The sequence below is a fragment of the Populus nigra genome, chromosome 1 (assembly GCF_951802175.1).
Source record: "Populus nigra chromosome 1, ddPopNigr1.1, whole genome shotgun sequence".
NCBI classification, from domain to species: domain Eukaryota; kingdom Viridiplantae; phylum Streptophyta; class Magnoliopsida; order Malpighiales; family Salicaceae; genus Populus; species Populus nigra.
This window is the reverse complement of record NC_084852.1, coordinates 4,525,361-4,541,925: the sequence shown is the minus strand read 5'-3', so window position 1 is coordinate 4,541,925 and position 16,565 is coordinate 4,525,361. Positions and strand designations below refer to the sequence as shown.

Here is a 16,565-nt window from a genome sequence, read left to right as displayed (position 1 = left end):
AACATAAAACATTTAGTAATATTAGTCATCACCCCGTGATTGACTACCCAATAAATTCTAATATCTTTATTGTCTAATACTACTAGTCTATTAACTCTAAAACACCCTAAAATAACACAAACAAAGGGGTTTTTATTTGTTTAGAAATCTATTTTCAAGTCATTTTCACCTAGAAAACACCATAAAAACATTCCTAAACCATCCATTAACTCTAAAACACCCCAAAATAACACAAAAAATAAAAATCAAACTATTCAAGAAAATCGCAATCGAATCCAATCTACTTTTCAAGCATTGTTAGAGAAAAAGTCACCACTATTTGAAAACTCATCATTAAATGAAACTCGTTGAGACCAAGAACAACAACTTTCATCTTTGAAAAGTGGTCAAACCGATAACTTTCTCTTTTCTTATCGTTTTTCAATAAGTCTCTCTCATCTGTGTAACTCGGGGTTGAGAATGATCAAAATAAACTTTTAGACTAAAATATTAAAAATCCTAAAACTTTGAAATTAACAATGTATTTTCTTCATGTTTTACATTTCACTCCTCTCACTTTTAATTTGGTTTTTATTATCAAAATTTCAAACCATCATCAGGCTATAAAAAGAACCAATTGAAAAACAAATTTTGAAGACAAAAATTCAAAAAAAAGGGACGGAAAAAAAAGGAGGGTAGTTTTTTTAATTAAAGCTGATGGTTTCTAGCCAAAAAAAAAAAAAAACAATGGGGGTTGGGGTGCCACGTGTAAGGAGCCCATTAAGTAGGTGGTGGGTGAAGTCAGCTAGAGCTAAGCATCCATTTTTGGTGGGGTTTTTCTGGTTAGATTTGCCTGTTGGAGGATCGTAGCATGGGATTATGTTTGGTTGTAAAGGAAAGTGTCAATTTAGGAGCCACCAACCATCGACAAGTTAGTGAAAACGGTGTCAAGTGCCGCACCCACCACCTCCTTCGATCAATCACCTCATCATCCATGTAATTAACCCTCTTTTGATCTATCACTTTTACGTTACTAAACACTTCCACTTCTATTAGACGTGTGGAATGATTCGATTTCTAGTTGTTTTATTTGTGAATCAAATTAAGACTTGAAGCTAGTAGATGGATGTGTCTAATCAACTTTTTTGGATCTAATTTCATGAAATTTTTTATCTCAAAACATCATAGAAATAAGTTGTATATCTTGAAGGATATCTAATAAAATCTTAAAAGTTGGGAGTTAAAGATATAATTTATATTATATTTTAATATATTTTTTAATTAAAAATTATTTCAGTTTAAATTAATTTACAAAAGATTATACAATCTTATACATAAAAAAATAATTCATAACTATTTGATTATTATGTAAAAAAATTATTTTAAATTAAAAAATTTAAACTTTTAAAATTATATAAATTTTTGCTATCTTTTGATTAACCTTTCGTATTGTGGTGTTTTATGGGTAAATAAAACATGATGAAATATAATAAGAAAGAATTTTGCTAGAAAAAATACAAAAATGAGATACCAAATCTATTTATTTAATTGAACAAAGCTATTTTTCTTTCCATCTCACTTGTATATCAAACAATGAAGGGTAAATTAGAAAGTGTACTTGTCACTAATCAAATGTATATATTATGATTTTTATTTTCTAAGATAATATATTAAGATTTTTTTATTAGTAATGTGGGTGTTTGGATCTACTTGCTTGTATCTCAATTAATTTTACGGATTTTAAAGTTAACAACCATATAAAATTCTAATGATTCTACCATATAAATTTCTAATGATTCTGAAATTTATAAAACTTGAATCGATAATATGTAAAAAACAAATCTAGAATCTAATTAATTAAAATACACTTTTCATTAATATATTTAGAGTTTTGAATGCCCAAGCGTTGTTATCATTTTTATTTTCAAATCTAATAAAAAGGGACAGGTCATCTTGGTTGGTGTGAAGGGAATAAATTAATTGAAAGCTTAATTGTCATAATTATGAACATAAAGTACTTAGTAAATTTTGGGTAAATAATAGTCATATGATAGAAAACGTTAGGAGCCACACGCGATCATGTAGTGGCTAAGGCATCAAGGTGATAGATTCCTTTCCCTTGATTGTGTTCACACTTGTGCCTTTAAACCTAAAGATTCTATATCAAACCGTGTTCACACCTAATCCACCTAAAGAGCCGCTTTTAGCTTCGGCTCGGTGGCGGGCTTAGCTCTATCCATTAGCCGGATGGTCTTATCATCACATGAGAAACGTCATTCAAACCAAAATTGTTAAAGACATGTTTGGGGCACTAGTTGCACTGGTTTTTTTATATATAAAATTTTGAATTGGTTTTTTTTTTAAATTAATTTTTTTCATGTTTTTTTATTGTTTTAATATGTTAATATCAAAAATAAATTTTAAAAAATAAAAAAAATATTATTTTAATACATTTCAAATAAAAAGTACTCTACTAGTCTCCCAAATAAACTTTAAGATTTTAATTTTTTGCAAATAACAAATAAGCACTTGAAAATAATATTATTTTGATGTATTTTTACCTTTATTTCTTTAAAATATATTAAAATATTTTTTCTGAATTTTGTTTTTGATATTTAGCATATCAAAATTATTGAAAAGTATAAAAAAATATTAATTTAATATTTTTTAAAAAATAAATATACTTTTGAAATATAACTAAATATGGTTGAAAATGCAATATCAAATTGGCACTCAAGCTCTAGAGAATGATTACCCTTGTTAAATTTTGTTATATTATGTGATTTTAGTGTTGTACAAAATAAAAATGATAACAAAATTTATTTATAATCGAGAGTTTTCTCAAATTTATTTTTAATCAAAATGTTTGAAAAATGTTTTAAGATTCAAATGGTTGTAGATAATATAATTAGAAATTTTGTTTTTTTTCCTCTTTTATCAACATATTTTATTATCCACGACAAATTACAAAGTTTTTTTCACATATAAATAGCTACAAGTTTTTGCTATGATTTTTTTATCATCATCTGACCGCTGTTGATGAGTATATATAACTGTTTATATCCTCTTAACTTTAGTGATGAAGAACTTCACAGTAAATTTAAAGAATACACGAAAAAATATGACAATGATTATTTTTTAAAGTATATTTTACTTAGAAAAATATAAAAATAATTTTTAATTTTAATTTTTTAATTTTTTTTCACATCAATATATCAAAACAATTCAAAAAAATTAAAAAATAATTTTAAAAAATTCTAATTTTAATAAAAAATAAATAAATTAAAACTCATTCCCAAACACCTCTAACCTAGCCTAGTTGAGCCGAGCCATGGAAGCACCGGCAATGGCTACCCACCAGCATCAACTTCATGGTGGATAAGATTACTCACATGCAAAGTGGCAATTAAGTCAACACCAATCACATGCCAGGTCACCAAACATGTCATCTTACGTGGCAACAAATTAGGTCTGACCTTTCTTCCTCATCCCCTTCTACCATGCACCCTCTCCCTATATAACATCCCTCTCCTCTTCTTGCCCAAACTTGCTCTCTCTACACTATCACATCCTCAAGATATAGAGAAAGATGGGAAACTGTTTAAGACATGAATCACAGGATTTTTCAGGGTTTGACATGCAAGAGAAAGCCATGAACAGCATAAAAGAGGAAGGGCTTCTTGGAGATAATAACACGGAAGAATTCACATCCTGCTCTCCAACAACAACAACAACATCAACTACAAAAGTGAAGATCAAGATTACGAAGAAACAACTCGAGGAGTTGATAGGCAAGGTTGAAGTAAAGGAACTCTCAGTGGAACAAATCTTGTCCATGTTGATGAATGGCAGTAGCAACGATAGATCTTACGAGGCACACGATCAGCTGTCTTGGAGGCCTAATCTGCAGAGTATACCTGAATGATCATGAGCTGGTTTTGACGAAGGATGGGATCATGAAGATCCATTTATGTCTTCTTGTCGTACATGGTTTTGTTTTGTAGGGAAAGATGTGTAGTCTTACCTAGCCAATGTATTAAGCTAGCTCTAGCCCTATACATTTTGTTCATTTTTGTACATACAGGAACCAATATTTGGTTTTATAGTTAAAAGAATCGTTCCTTTTTCTTTTTAATTCTTTGTTTAACATCTTTTTACAATGTTGTTTCACAATATTGAGTGATTTTTATCCACAAATGTTGATATATGACATTGCTACAGGCCCCTGCGTGTAGCTTGCCGGCTTGTGTTTGGGGCACAGGCCATAAAATTATCAAGGGATAGACGGGGATTTTAGAGATTTATGTCAAGAGGCTTAATCTTAATCCTGAAGTAACTTTAATTCTGAAAGGATCGATAGATGGGGACTTTAGAAATGCCAACATGCTATCTGTAAAAGTGTAATATTTAGGGAAACAATTATGAACAGAAATAAATTTTATAAAATATCTTCTTTGTTTCCAATATTTTTATGTCTCCAATCTCAAAACAGTATCTAGTACTTAGTCTTTAATTTGTTTGGATCAAAATTGATCAGAGGGAATTGCTAGTCAACAACTTGCATGGCCGGCATTTACCTGTTTGGATCAAAATTGATCAGAGGTTGCTAGTCGACAACTTGCATGGCCGGCATTTACAGTGGCCCTTTAAACATTTCATGTGCTCTGTCATTGTCATTCAACCACTGAAAGAAAATAGTTTTACATTCATATATAAAAGAAGTCATGGCAAAACCTCGACCAAATCGTTCAAACTTCAACCACATGTTTTCAATCTTGTTAAATTATAATTTAAACGCCAAAACAAAGGAAGAAATGGTCAAGGGAGATGAAGATTAGACCATATCATGTTTCCATAATGGTTGGCTCACAGGCTAACTCTCTTCATGTGGTGATTAATTGAAGACTGCATTGTAGCTCTCATCTTTTCGGCAATCATCTTAACCATTGGATTTGTAGATGAATCAACTGATTTCGATTGATGGGACTTTCTCAAAAAATGATTTCAGGAAGAATCTCTGTAAAAGTTGCAGCACCTTTCAAGGTCAAACACAATTCTAGGCGTAGTTATCTGGTATATTATCATTATTATATCTATTATATTAGAGTTTATTATACAAATTCCATTAGAACAGTGGTAATCCCAAGATAAGAACCCATCCATGCTACTTCCTTTGTCAAATAATTTAGCTGCTTTGGTGCTTGATATTTTTCAGAGACATTTATCAACAATCAATGAAATGGTGGAAATAAAAGCGAAAGGATTGATATAACAGTGCGTAACGGTGCTAAAAGTCAAAATTGCTGGCATACAGTAGCAAGACAAAATGTCGGCCCCAATAAAAATAATTCACTGCTGGATGGATGACAGCAGCTTGAAATCGCAGCCAACAATTGAAACCAAACCAGTAACTGTCCGTTTGGCAAAATAATGCTTTCGGCTTTTTCCGAGCTTTAGGGCTTACAACTACAACCAGCAAATGCCACAGCCATCCCGAAATGGACCCCAAAACATGGATGTTTCACAAAAATCTAAAAGTTGGCGCCAAGCAATTCTAACCAAATTAAATAGTAGCATAAACCTGCATCCCATGGAAAACTAAACAACATTTTGTTACGAATTGATGCATTAGCTGAAATTGAATGTTTCTTTGTTTCAATATGATCATACAAGAACAACAAAAGAGCATACAGCAGCTTTATAGTGTAATTTAAAAATCCTTTAGTTACCAAGGACCTTGAGAAATGAAGAGTTTCTGCTTTCTGTTATCTATATTCTTGAAAGTTCACATGGCCTGTGGCTTGCGCATGTTCAACAGCCTCCTAAATATTAACATGAAAATGAAAATGAGAATATAGCAATCGAGTAAAATTGCACCCAGCTCGATATAAGCATAAAGCTCAATATAAGCACTGAGAATGGAGCAAGAATAGTAGCATCAATATGAACTAACCTTCTGACCAATTACTCCAATTTGGCATACCCCACAGCGCAAAGTGAAGTTGGCAGTGTCTGTGTAACTTCTTCTCCTGCCAGTAATACAATGAAATGAATATTTCAAAATTACAAGATTTCCCAATTGGCATATACCAATGGAGAAAACAGGGAAAAGAAATAAAAAGATTACATCATTTGCTAGATGGAGAATAAAATCAAAAGAGAGTAAAACAAGAGCATTGAATAGGAAAAGATTCTAACGATCCTGAAATGCAAAGCAGCATAGGATTAAAAACCAACATTTAGTGTAACCTTAATCCATCTTATAAATCTGACTCATAAAGGTTCTAGAATGGCAAAGAAGTTTTCAAGAAGATATGAACTATGATGCTAAAAAAATCCGTGGTTGTCAAGTTATCTCCAGCCTCTGCATTATTTGGATTTTGTCTTGAGGGCATTTATCTGTTCATGTAGTCTACTTCCAGTCACATTATGTATTCAGAACAGGATATACATGAGCTAAATATTTCGCATTTAGAACATGAAAACTTCTTTCCATCTTCAAGTATTTGTCCAATTTTGTTTACATAAAGAATACCTTTGTTGCTCCTTAACAAGATTAAGAGCATGCCCCTCAGCTTGCCCTATCGTCCTGTCGTTTTGCACCGCAAATATGGTCTGATCAAACTCCTCTGGAGCTCCCTCAAATGGAGACATCTGTTTGGATGCATAACCAAGAGAAAGGTCCCATAAGTAGGGTACAAAAAAAAAAAAAAAAAAAACCCTGTTAATGGAGCATGGCAGGAGGTGTAAAATAAATTATTATTGCAGCATGGCAAGTCAATAGTGGGAATTTGCTACCAAACAATACTGCAGCCTATAGCTTAATGCAATCTCTCCGATGTTTTGGACTATGTTTCGACCATAGATCTTCCTTGGAGGGACTTAGACTGTATTCTACATCAATGGATCACACATATTTTCCTTTTTTTTATCCTCCTTTAATACTCCAATTTGACAATAAAATCACGCTAAAATGCTAATTAATAAATAGATTGGCAGTGTAAAACACATACAGCTAAAGCATCATAATGGAGTCCATCGTAAATCAGCATGGCCCTTTCTGAGTACGTCCTCTCCTGTCAAATAGCAGCATAGGGCAGAGGGAGAAACTCACAACCATTCAGTAATGCTCACGTTGGTGATATTTAAAAAAAACAAAATTATTAATAGCACTGACCTGACCATACAAATCACATCGCATGGTCTGTATATCATATGCTGCAATTTCACGTCCATAATAATCTGCTAATATTGAAAGCTCAATGGCACCTTCACAAGACAGCACCAAGCAACAAAAGTAATCAGAACAGGTCAACAAGCAATTAAACATTCTGAAAAAAATAGAGTTTAGTGCATGATTGTGAAAGAAAAAGAATGCATGAAAGAATTTAGTGGATAACGATCCTGAGAAAAGCAGAGAATTTAGTGCCTATCCGATTAAAACAAATTAAGAGACTACAAAGACATGCTTAATAGAAGCCAAGGACCTAACAATCGTCAACATCCTAGACTGCATGATACCTTCACTGCTAAAATGTAATGCTTAAGATTCAAATTCAGTATCTAGATTATTACAAGAATACCAAATTTCCTATGGAAAACTACAGACAAGATTTTTGTAACCGTTTACATGGTGTGCTTCCTATTAAGTATGCTGATATGATCAGGGTGGCTACTCCTCGTACGAAACATATATAATTTTCTAGGGCCTTGGCCCTGTTTATTACCAAAAATAATTATACAGAGATTTCCAGCTCATAGGTTATTTGTTTGTGGGATTTCCTGAAGTGTTTCCATTGTTGTTTCAAGGAATACAGCAAACTATGCATCCACCTTTACAGCACTAACTTGTATAGACAAGGTCCTCACAAAACAGGTTCCCCTTTCTTAGGCAGAAAAAGGAAAATGCCATGCTTTTACATTCTTTATACATGCTAGAAAGTTGAAAATATGATATTGTGAGAAATAAAATAAAAAAAATTCTTTGATTTAAGTCAAATTACATGATTGACGTATTGACAGCTTTCCTTTGGAGAAAAGAAAAGTGCTTTATTTTGTAAAGATTCCAAAATCCATGTCCTCTACTTTGAATAAAGGAATCTGGTATAAAGCAATGGATAATACTTGGGTCACTTATTGCACAAGAGAATAAAGATTGATGTTGCAAATATTAATACATTCCCGAAGCTAAACAATGATGTAAAAGGCAATTTATCTTTACCAACTCTTTTAGATTGAAGTCAAGATGCCAAACTCTAGTAGTTCCATGACTGAGTGATGAAAGGCCCTTGACTTCTCCTAGATGCTGCTAAATTATAAGTCACATATATTGAATATGAACACAATTTGGTTGACCAGAGAGAGAAAGAGGGTTCCACACTTGCTACTTGTTATAGTCCTTCTACACAACAATCTCATATTTAAGATAGTCATTCACTTCCTTTCAGTAACTGGCCCTTTAGTCATTAAAGCACCATCTCAATAGGCAAGGAAAAAAGTTCAACCTACCTCCCCACTTCTCAGGGTCAATGATCCAAGTACAATATTCGCCATTTGGCTTCCCAAGAAATGCTTCATTATATTTTTCTGGATCGCTTGCCACTGTTGCAGCTATGACCTTAAAAATTTATTGATTGCAACAAAATCAAGAGAACAAGATAGAAAAAAAAAAAGAATACAGAAAGTCAATAGAGCAGGGATTTAAGTGAAATGGAATGATGAGTTGTTTCTTTATCAATGATTTGAAAAGTATCAAGATGTCAACAATACTTCAGGATACCACATAGCATCTCCAGCAATGTCAGTGCCAAGCCATGGCAATCTATTATATGCCCTGACACTTGGCAAACTAACGAGCAATCCTGGAGATGATTCCATGCAAAATATTGTTCTAGAATCAGATCCACTCACAGATAGCATCAATTTAAATGGAATGATTCTGAATCCCACTTCCATAACATCTACATCTTTTGCATTCCTACAATCATAATGAAGTATTCGGTATTCCATCCAGCAGAGTATTATCTTCTAGGTGAAATTTTTCTTTTTATTTCGCTGCCACTAAGCATGTTCTTATTTTATCTGATTACATTCCTCTTGTAATTTTGCAACTTCAAAATCCACCAAAATATGTCCATACAGCATTCAAAGGCATCTCCAATTACGGTAACAACAATTGTTACCTCCAAAAACAAGAAACTAAAATTAAAAAATGAAAATGGAACACACTTGTGTAAATCTAGACATCTAAATCCTGCAACTAGCAGTGCACTAAACATGCAACAACGTAACTCCATACATGCATTATTTGTTCATATACAGTATTGCTATCAGATTGAACATTATAAACAATTTTTCCAATTCAAAAATCAAAAGTTTATGCTTTAGAAATTAAAGTAAACTTTTTAAGGATCAAGTTCCTCCAACTATACTCATTTCACATAAACAAAATCAAAAGGTTAAAGAATTACACATAAAGCCAAGCTAGAATAAAGATGAGAAGCAAGAACCTGTCTCAATTCAGGAGCTTTATTTTTGTCATGGTCCATAACATAGCTTCAAACAAGCAAAAAAACAGCATCAAAGATTGAAACTTAGCCACCAAGTCATACAATTGAAACAAAGAAAACACTGAAAACAGAAGCATCATAGTTTAAATTTTACCCAACAGCATTGAAAAGACAACTATTGTCCGAGGGAATAACCCTTCTAAGAATGATTCCTTCCATGGTGCCAGTAAACAAGAACCTGCAATTCCAGGTAAAATATCAGCTTTATACTTGTAATTCAAAAGGTACTAAAATTTACAAGAACCCAAATTTAAAAACTTGGAACAACTACAATGCACCTGCCAAAAAAATAAAAAAGGACCCCAATTTCCACCAAGCAAAACCACCCCCAGATGCAGAAACACAACAAGAAAAGGAAATGAATGGTTAATAAGAATCTTTTATAAGTAATTTAAAAAATGCCCACAAGAACCATATGTATGTTACAAGGATGAGCTGATAGTTCAAGGGAAAGAAACTTCAAGAAACAAGAAAAGCAAAGAAATAAATAATAAAAAGCTGTATTATTTATAGATATAGTGTTGTTCTAAGTGAAGGAGAAATCTTACGGGTTTTGAAAATGAAAAAGGAGGACTAGTTGAGAGAGAGAGAGAGTTTTTGGGTCCGAGATGTCGTTAGCTATTTGTTATCGGTTTGCTTTTTGAAGTTCCCATTTGAGCAAGGGTTAAGGCCTAATGTCAAGTAGTTTCTCAAAGTTAACCAGTAACTAGTCTTTGTTGTGGATAGAATCTATTTCAAAAAAAAAAATATCAAGAACGCGAGGATTCTTTGTAATTTCATTAAATATGGTTAAGCGGCTAAATCTTAAAACCTTTGGATCTCTTTGTCTACTCAAATTTTTAATTAAAAATGTCAAAGCTGATATGATTATAATTTAAAAGAAAAAAAAAACTTAAAACAATGATGTATTAGATTGGTTTTGATCACCCTATAATTTGGATCTATTTAATTTAAAAATTTTATTTTTTAAATTTATTTTTATATAATTATATTATTAAAAAATAAATTTTTGTAATATCGAGTATCAACCTTAAAATAAATATTTGTTTAAATGTTATAGAAAAAAATAAAAATAATTATAGAATTTATTTCTCAACCAATCCAATATTAAAAAATAAATATAAAAAAATCGGGTATTCCTGGTTACCAACCAAACAAGTGAACCGGGTCATGGACTTCACTAGAACTGATTAGTTTTTTGAAATTATTTTTTATTTATTTATATAATAACAAAAATAAATGATCTCAAAATCAAGAACATCATACCAAAACCTTTTTTTGAGACTCTGATAACCTCACATAGAGTAAAACAATACAAATCATGAAAATCAATTCTCAATTAACTCAATATCGAAAGATGAAATCGAAAAAAAAATTAAAAAAAAAATTAAACTCGTCAAACAGCAAATGGGGTTAATCCACCAAACTTTAAAACAAGTTTATGGATTTTATAAAGTTTAATTATATGATTTTTTTTCTATATTGTTTTTTTAACTATATAAGAAAAGGATAGATGATAACAAAATTGAGTTCAATTAAAAAAAAATTACTTTAAAAAACCCATAAATCGGAGCAACTTAAATTATCCTGCTAAACCTACAATCTAGATTATGGGCTCTACAAAGTTTAATAGCTTTGGTTTTTTTTTTTCCTAAAACCATTTCTAATTAAAGTAAATATTAAAAACTAAATGATCACATAATTGATCATCAACCCAATATTAGATAATTTATTTGATATTATGATAACCTTGTAGAAAGGCAAAATAAAGATAAACAAATTATAAAGTTCAATTCCTAACTAACTTAATGTTAAAGGATGAAATCATGAAAATAAATATAAAAAATTAATTAAAAAGATATAGGATTGAATCAAAAAGATTTTAAAAATCAAAGGACTAAACTAAAAGGAAGGGAAAGTGCCAAATCTGGAAAAAAAACAAAATTTAAAAATATAGGTCTGAATTGAAAGAATAAATGAAAGATACTTATCGAAGCATAGTATGAAGAATGCCTATTACCTTTAGGCGGCACATGAGCCTTCCTCTATGTTCCAATTGATGTCATCTTTGATGCCATCAGATTCATCATGACATCACATTCCTTATAAAACGCGTTGCAATGTGGCACCGACAACCTGTTTCACTTTCTTTCTTTTTCTCTCTCATTGCCTCGGTGGATGGCTTATTAAATTCTCTCCATTAGGTCTCAATGGTTTCTCATTCTTCAAATGTAGTCCCTTTACTCTAAATTTTTATAAAAATTAAGAAATCAAACAATATCTTGCATAATTGAGCATAAAAAACCCTACATTTAGATTTTTTTCCCGATACCATGATTGTTAAGATTTACTTATAATAGCTCTATGTTGTCCTAGTCTTTAGAGATTTATTCAGTTAAATAAATTGTGGTTTTATGGCTAAGTAAGTGGTACTTATTGTCCTATTCTATAGGAGTTGTGGTCAATGCTAAGAAGGAATGTTGTTATGTAAAGCCTATAAATAGGTCTTTTTTCTTTATCAATAATATATTGATTTTTCACCATTCAAATTTCTTTTTCTCTTTTGTTTTTCAAAGTAGTAATATTGGTATCAGAGCAAAGTTAATGAGATATCTGACAAAAGAGAGAAAGTTTCTAAGTAGTGAGTCTCCAAAATAGTCAAAAATAGTTGTAGCTTTTTCTCCTCTTCATCTTTTACAGCCATAGCTTTTTCTCCTTTTTCATCTTTTACAGGTAACAAGGGCATTAGATTCAAATTTTATGTAAGTAGCGATCCCACATTTTGATGGTCACTATGATCATTGAAGTATACTAATGGAGAACTTTCTTCGGTTAAAAAAATATTGGCCGATTATTGAATATGGAATTAAAGAACCAGCAACAACTACAATCTGAACAGATGCCCAGAAAACAAAGTTGGAAGGGAGAAAGCTTAAAGATTTGAAGGCAAAAAAATTACCCTTTTCAGGCAATAGATCGTCCCATCTTGGAAACAATTCTTAGCAAAGAAACTTCCAAGGATATATGGGACTCCATGAAGAAAAAATATCAAGGCTCTGCTAGAGTAAAGTGTGCACAGCTTCAAGCCTTGAGACAAGATTTTAAGACCTTACAAATGAAAGTTGGAGAATCTGTCACCAACTACTATGTTAGGACTATGGAGATAAGCAACAAAATGCGATTTCATGGGGAGAAGATGGATGATGGTGTCAATGTTGAAAAAATATTGTGTTCTTTGGCACCAAAATTTGATCATGTTGTTTGTTCAATTGAAGAATCAAAAGACATAGATGCACTATTTATTGATGAATTGCAGAGCTCTTTGCTAGTCCGTGAAAAAAAGATGAACCGAAGTTCAAATACAGATGAGCAAGCTTAAAAGGCTTTTACCTTTACTTAGTTCTCAAATTCTGGAGGAAGCGGAAGGGGTAGTGGTAGAGGTAGAGAAAAGGGAGGTAGAGGTAATAGAGATGGCAGTAAACAATTTTTAAGGCTGATAATGATCAATATCAAAGTAGAGGCAGAGGACGAGTTCAACACTTTGACAAATCCAAGGTAAAGTGTTTTAAATGTCATAAATTTGGACATTATTGTTCTGAATGTTATGCTAGGCTGTCCAATGACAAATAAAAAGGAGAGCAATCGCATTTTGCCGAAAAGAAGGAAGTGAAAACTTTGTTGATAGCTGTTGAAGCTAATCAGAAGCCAAAGTCTAATGTTTGGTATACGGATACAGGCTACAACAATCATATGTGTGGATGTAAGTCTTCTTTATTTAGATGAAGATTTTCATTTCGTAGTAAGTTTTGGTGATTGTTCCATTATGAATGCAATAGGAAAAGGTGATATTGAGATAAGAACCAAGAATGGTTTTATAGAAATAATTTTTAATGTTCTTTATGTTGCTGACTTGAAAAGTAATTTATTGAGTGCTAGTCAATTGCAAGAAAAGGGTTATGTGATAACTATTTAAAATAGCATTTGTGAGATATATGATCCTTCAAGAGGAGCAATTGTTATTGTTCAGATGAGTTCAAATAGGTTGTTTCCATTGAAGATAATAACATCTCAACCTTGTTTAATGGCTGAAATAAAAGACCCTTCATGGCTTTGGCATTTTCGTTATGGCCACTTGAATTTTAGTGGATTAAAAACTCTTCAACAGGAATATATGGTGATAGGCCTCCCTAAAATTCACTTTCCTTCCCAAATTTGCGAAGAATGTGTTGTTAGCAAACAACATTGTTCTCAATTCCCTCAAGGAAAGTCATGGAGAGTAAAACATGTCCTAGAACTGGTATATTCTGATATTTGTGGATCGATAAATCCATATTCTAATGGAGGTAAAAGATATTTAATTACCTTCATTGATGATTTTACTCGGAAAACTTGAGTTTATTTTCTACAGCAAAAATCAGAAGCTTTTTATGTATTTAAAAGCTTTTAAGGCTCATGTGGAGAATAAAACAGGAAAGACTGTTAAAACCCTTCGAACAGATCGTGGTGGAGAATATTGTTCAACCGAATTTGAAGTTTTTTGTGCAGATCGTGGCATTCGAAGGGAACTAACAGTTGCTTATACACCACAACAGAATGGTGTATCAGAGAGAAAAAAATAGAATCATCCTTAATATGGTGAGAAGCTTGTTAGCAAAAGGGAACATTCCAAATAATTTTTGGCTAGGGGCAGTAAATTGGAGCATCCATGTGTTAAACAGAAGTCCTACCTTTTCTGTTCAGAACAGGACTCCCGAGGAAGCTTGGAGTGGGTGGAAACCAGTTGTAGATCACTTCAAAATTTTTGGTTGCATAGCTTATGCACATGTCCTGGATAAGAAAAGAAAGAAGTTTGATGATAAGGGTGAAAAATGTGTCTTTCTTGGCATAAGCGAATGTTCCAAGGCTTATAAATTGTTCAATCCACCCACAAAAAGGATTGTAACTAGTTGAGATGTTGTCTTTGATGAGGAAAACACTTGGGATTGGAATAGGTACCAGCCAACACAAGTTGTCTTTTACACTGATTCTGAAAGTGAGCCAACTCCAGTACCTATTATGCCTAACAATTTATCAGAAGCAACCTTAACAGCTGCTGAAATTTTGCCAACAGCAGCAGCTCGATCTCTTCCTACCTTAACAGCTGCTGACATTTTGTCAACAGCAACAGAAGCTACTATTGCAGCAACTCTATCTTATCCTCGTATTCGAAAAAGGTCCGTATGGATGGAAAGACTATAAGGTAACTGGAATTGAAGATCCAATCACTCATTTTGCTTTCCAATCACTTATTTTGCTTTATTTTCATATTGTGATTCTACAACTTTTGAAAGTGCTGTCAAAGAAGAAAAATGGAGGAAGGCGATGGATGATGAAATTGATGCCATTGAAAGAAATAATACTTGGGAGCTGACTGATCTTCTGAAAGGGCACAAAACTATTAGTGTCAAGTGGGTTTTCAAAACTAAACTAACAGAAAATGGTGAAGTTGATAAGTATAAAGCATGTTTGGTAGTCAAGGGATATAAGCAAGAATATGGAATTGATTATACAGAAGTTTTTGCTCTTGTTACAAGACATGATACAATCATATTGGTGATTGCATTAGCAGCATAGAACTTGTGGCCTATTTTCCAGTTGGATGTCAAATCAACATTCTTGCATGGAAACTTGGAAGAATAGGTATTTGTAGAACAACCTTTGGGTCATGTTAAGATCGGAAATGAACATAAAGTTTATAGATTAAAGAAAGCTCTTTATGGGTTAAAACAAGCTCCACGAGCTTGGTATAGTTGCATTGAGACTTATTTTTTGAAAGAAGGCTTTCATAAATGTTCATATGAGCACACATTATTTGTTACAATTGGAGATAAGGGGAAACTACTCATTGTTTGCTTATATGTAGACGATCTTATATTTACTGGAAATGATGTTGTCATGTTTAAGGAATTCAAAAAATCTATAATGATTGAATTTGAAATGCCTGACCTTGGTATGATGCATTACTTTCTTGGCATAGAAGTAGTGCAATCTATTAATAGGATTTTTATTTCTCAAAAGAAGTATGTGTAAGATATTTTAGACAGGTTTCAGATGAAGGATTGCAATCTTGTTAGCACTTCAACCGAATTTGGCTTAAAGCTAAACAAAGATCATGAAGGGAAGAAGGTGGACAACACATTTTACAAGCAAATTGTTGGCAGTTTGATGTTTTTAACTGCAACAAGACCAGACATAATGTATTCTGTGAGCTTAATTAGTAGGTATATAGAGAATCCAATAGAAATGCATTTGTTAGCAACCAAGAGGATCCTTTGTTACTTATAAGGAACTAGAGATTTTAGGTTGTTCTATAAAAAAGGTGAAAAGTTAAAGTTGTTTGGATTTACTGACAGTGATTATGCAGGAGATCAAGATGACAGAAGGAGCACTTTGAGTTATGTTTTTATATTGGGCACAGGTGCTGTTTCATAGTCTTCTAAGAAGCAACAAATTGTCACTTTATCAACTACAGAAGCAGAATTTATTGTTGCCACAGCTTGTGCTTGTCAAGCTATCTGGCTAAGAAGAATTCTTGAAGAACTACAATTCCAGCAAATTGAGGCTACTACAGTTTTTTTTTATAACAACTCAATGATTAAACTCTCCAAGAATCCAGTGCTTCACGGAAGAAGCAAGCATATCAATGTGAGATATTATTTTTTAAGAGATCTTAGCAATGATGGAACAATCAAACTGGTTTATTGTTGAAGTGAAGACCAAGTTGCAAATATACAGACCAAACCTCTTAAATTTGCTATATTTGTGAAATTGCGTGGTTTACTTGGAGTTTGTTCACATTCTGCAGTGAATGAAAATTTTACAGAGGGTTGATTTTTCTTTTAAACTGATATCTATAGATTTCAGTTTAAGAGGGAATGTTAAAATTTACTTATAATAGCTCTATATTGTCCTAGTTTTTAGGAATTTATTCATTAAATAAATCATGGTTTTATAGCTAAATAAGTGGTACTTATTATC

The 16,565-nt window shown here is 32.2% G+C and overlaps 2 protein-coding genes across 4 annotated transcripts; one reads left to right on the top strand and one right to left on the bottom strand.

Annotated features, from left to right (window-relative positions):
- The first annotated feature begins 3,568 nt into the window (after positions 1 to 3,568).
- Positions 3,569 to 3,904, top strand: LOC133676952 (uncharacterized). Its single transcript, XM_062098775.1, has one exon. It carries the CDS (start codon positions 3,569 to 3,571, stop codon positions 3,902 to 3,904), a length of 336 nt encoding a protein of 111 aa, XP_061954759.1.
- Positions 3,905 to 5,587: 1,683 nt separating this feature from the next.
- LOC133696591 (OVARIAN TUMOR DOMAIN-containing deubiquitinating enzyme 2) lies at positions 5,588 to 10,253 on the bottom strand. Of its 3 annotated transcripts, none has more exons than XM_062118815.1 (9): positions 10,097 to 10,253; positions 9,643 to 9,726; positions 9,489 to 9,534; positions 8,488 to 8,596; positions 7,157 to 7,248; positions 6,993 to 7,055; positions 6,515 to 6,633; positions 5,933 to 6,008; positions 5,588 to 5,801 (listed from the first exon to the last, which is right to left on the bottom strand). In XM_062118815.1, the coding sequence occupies exons 2-9, from the start codon at positions 9,705 to 9,707 to the stop codon at positions 5,745 to 5,747; spliced, it is 627 nt and encodes a 208-aa protein (XP_061974799.1). In that variant the 5' UTR covers positions 9,708 to 9,726; positions 10,097 to 10,253; the 3' UTR covers positions 5,588 to 5,744. The 3 variants fall into 3 exon arrangements, with proteins under 3 accessions (XP_061974799.1, XP_061974810.1, XP_061974805.1); XM_062118826.1 differs by having other exon boundaries at positions 9,643 to 9,826; positions 10,097 to 10,246; XM_062118821.1 differs by lacking the exon at positions 10,097 to 10,253 and adding an exon at positions 9,827 to 10,062.
- Positions 10,254 to 16,565: the final 6,312 nt, after the last annotated feature.

What these genes read in the sequence shown, in the direction of transcription:
- LOC133676952 (XM_062098775.1), top strand. Translation starts at nt 3,569, where the DNA reads ATGGGAAACTGTTTAAGACATGAATCACAGGATTTTTCAGGGTTTGAC.
- LOC133696591 (XM_062118815.1), bottom strand. Translation starts at nt 9,707, where the DNA reads ATGGAAGGAATCATTCTTAGAAGGGTTATTCCCTCGGACAATAGTTGT. An exon ending in TGTCTTTTCAATGCTGTTGG is followed by an intron (nt 9,535 to 9,642) that starts GTAAAATTTAAA and finishes GCTTGTTTGAAG; the next exon opens with CTATGTTATGGACCATGACA. An exon ending in TCCATTATGATGCTTTAGCT is followed by an intron (nt 6,634 to 6,992) that starts GTATGTGTTTTA and finishes GCATCCAAACAG; the next exon opens with ATGTCTCCATTTGAGGGAGC.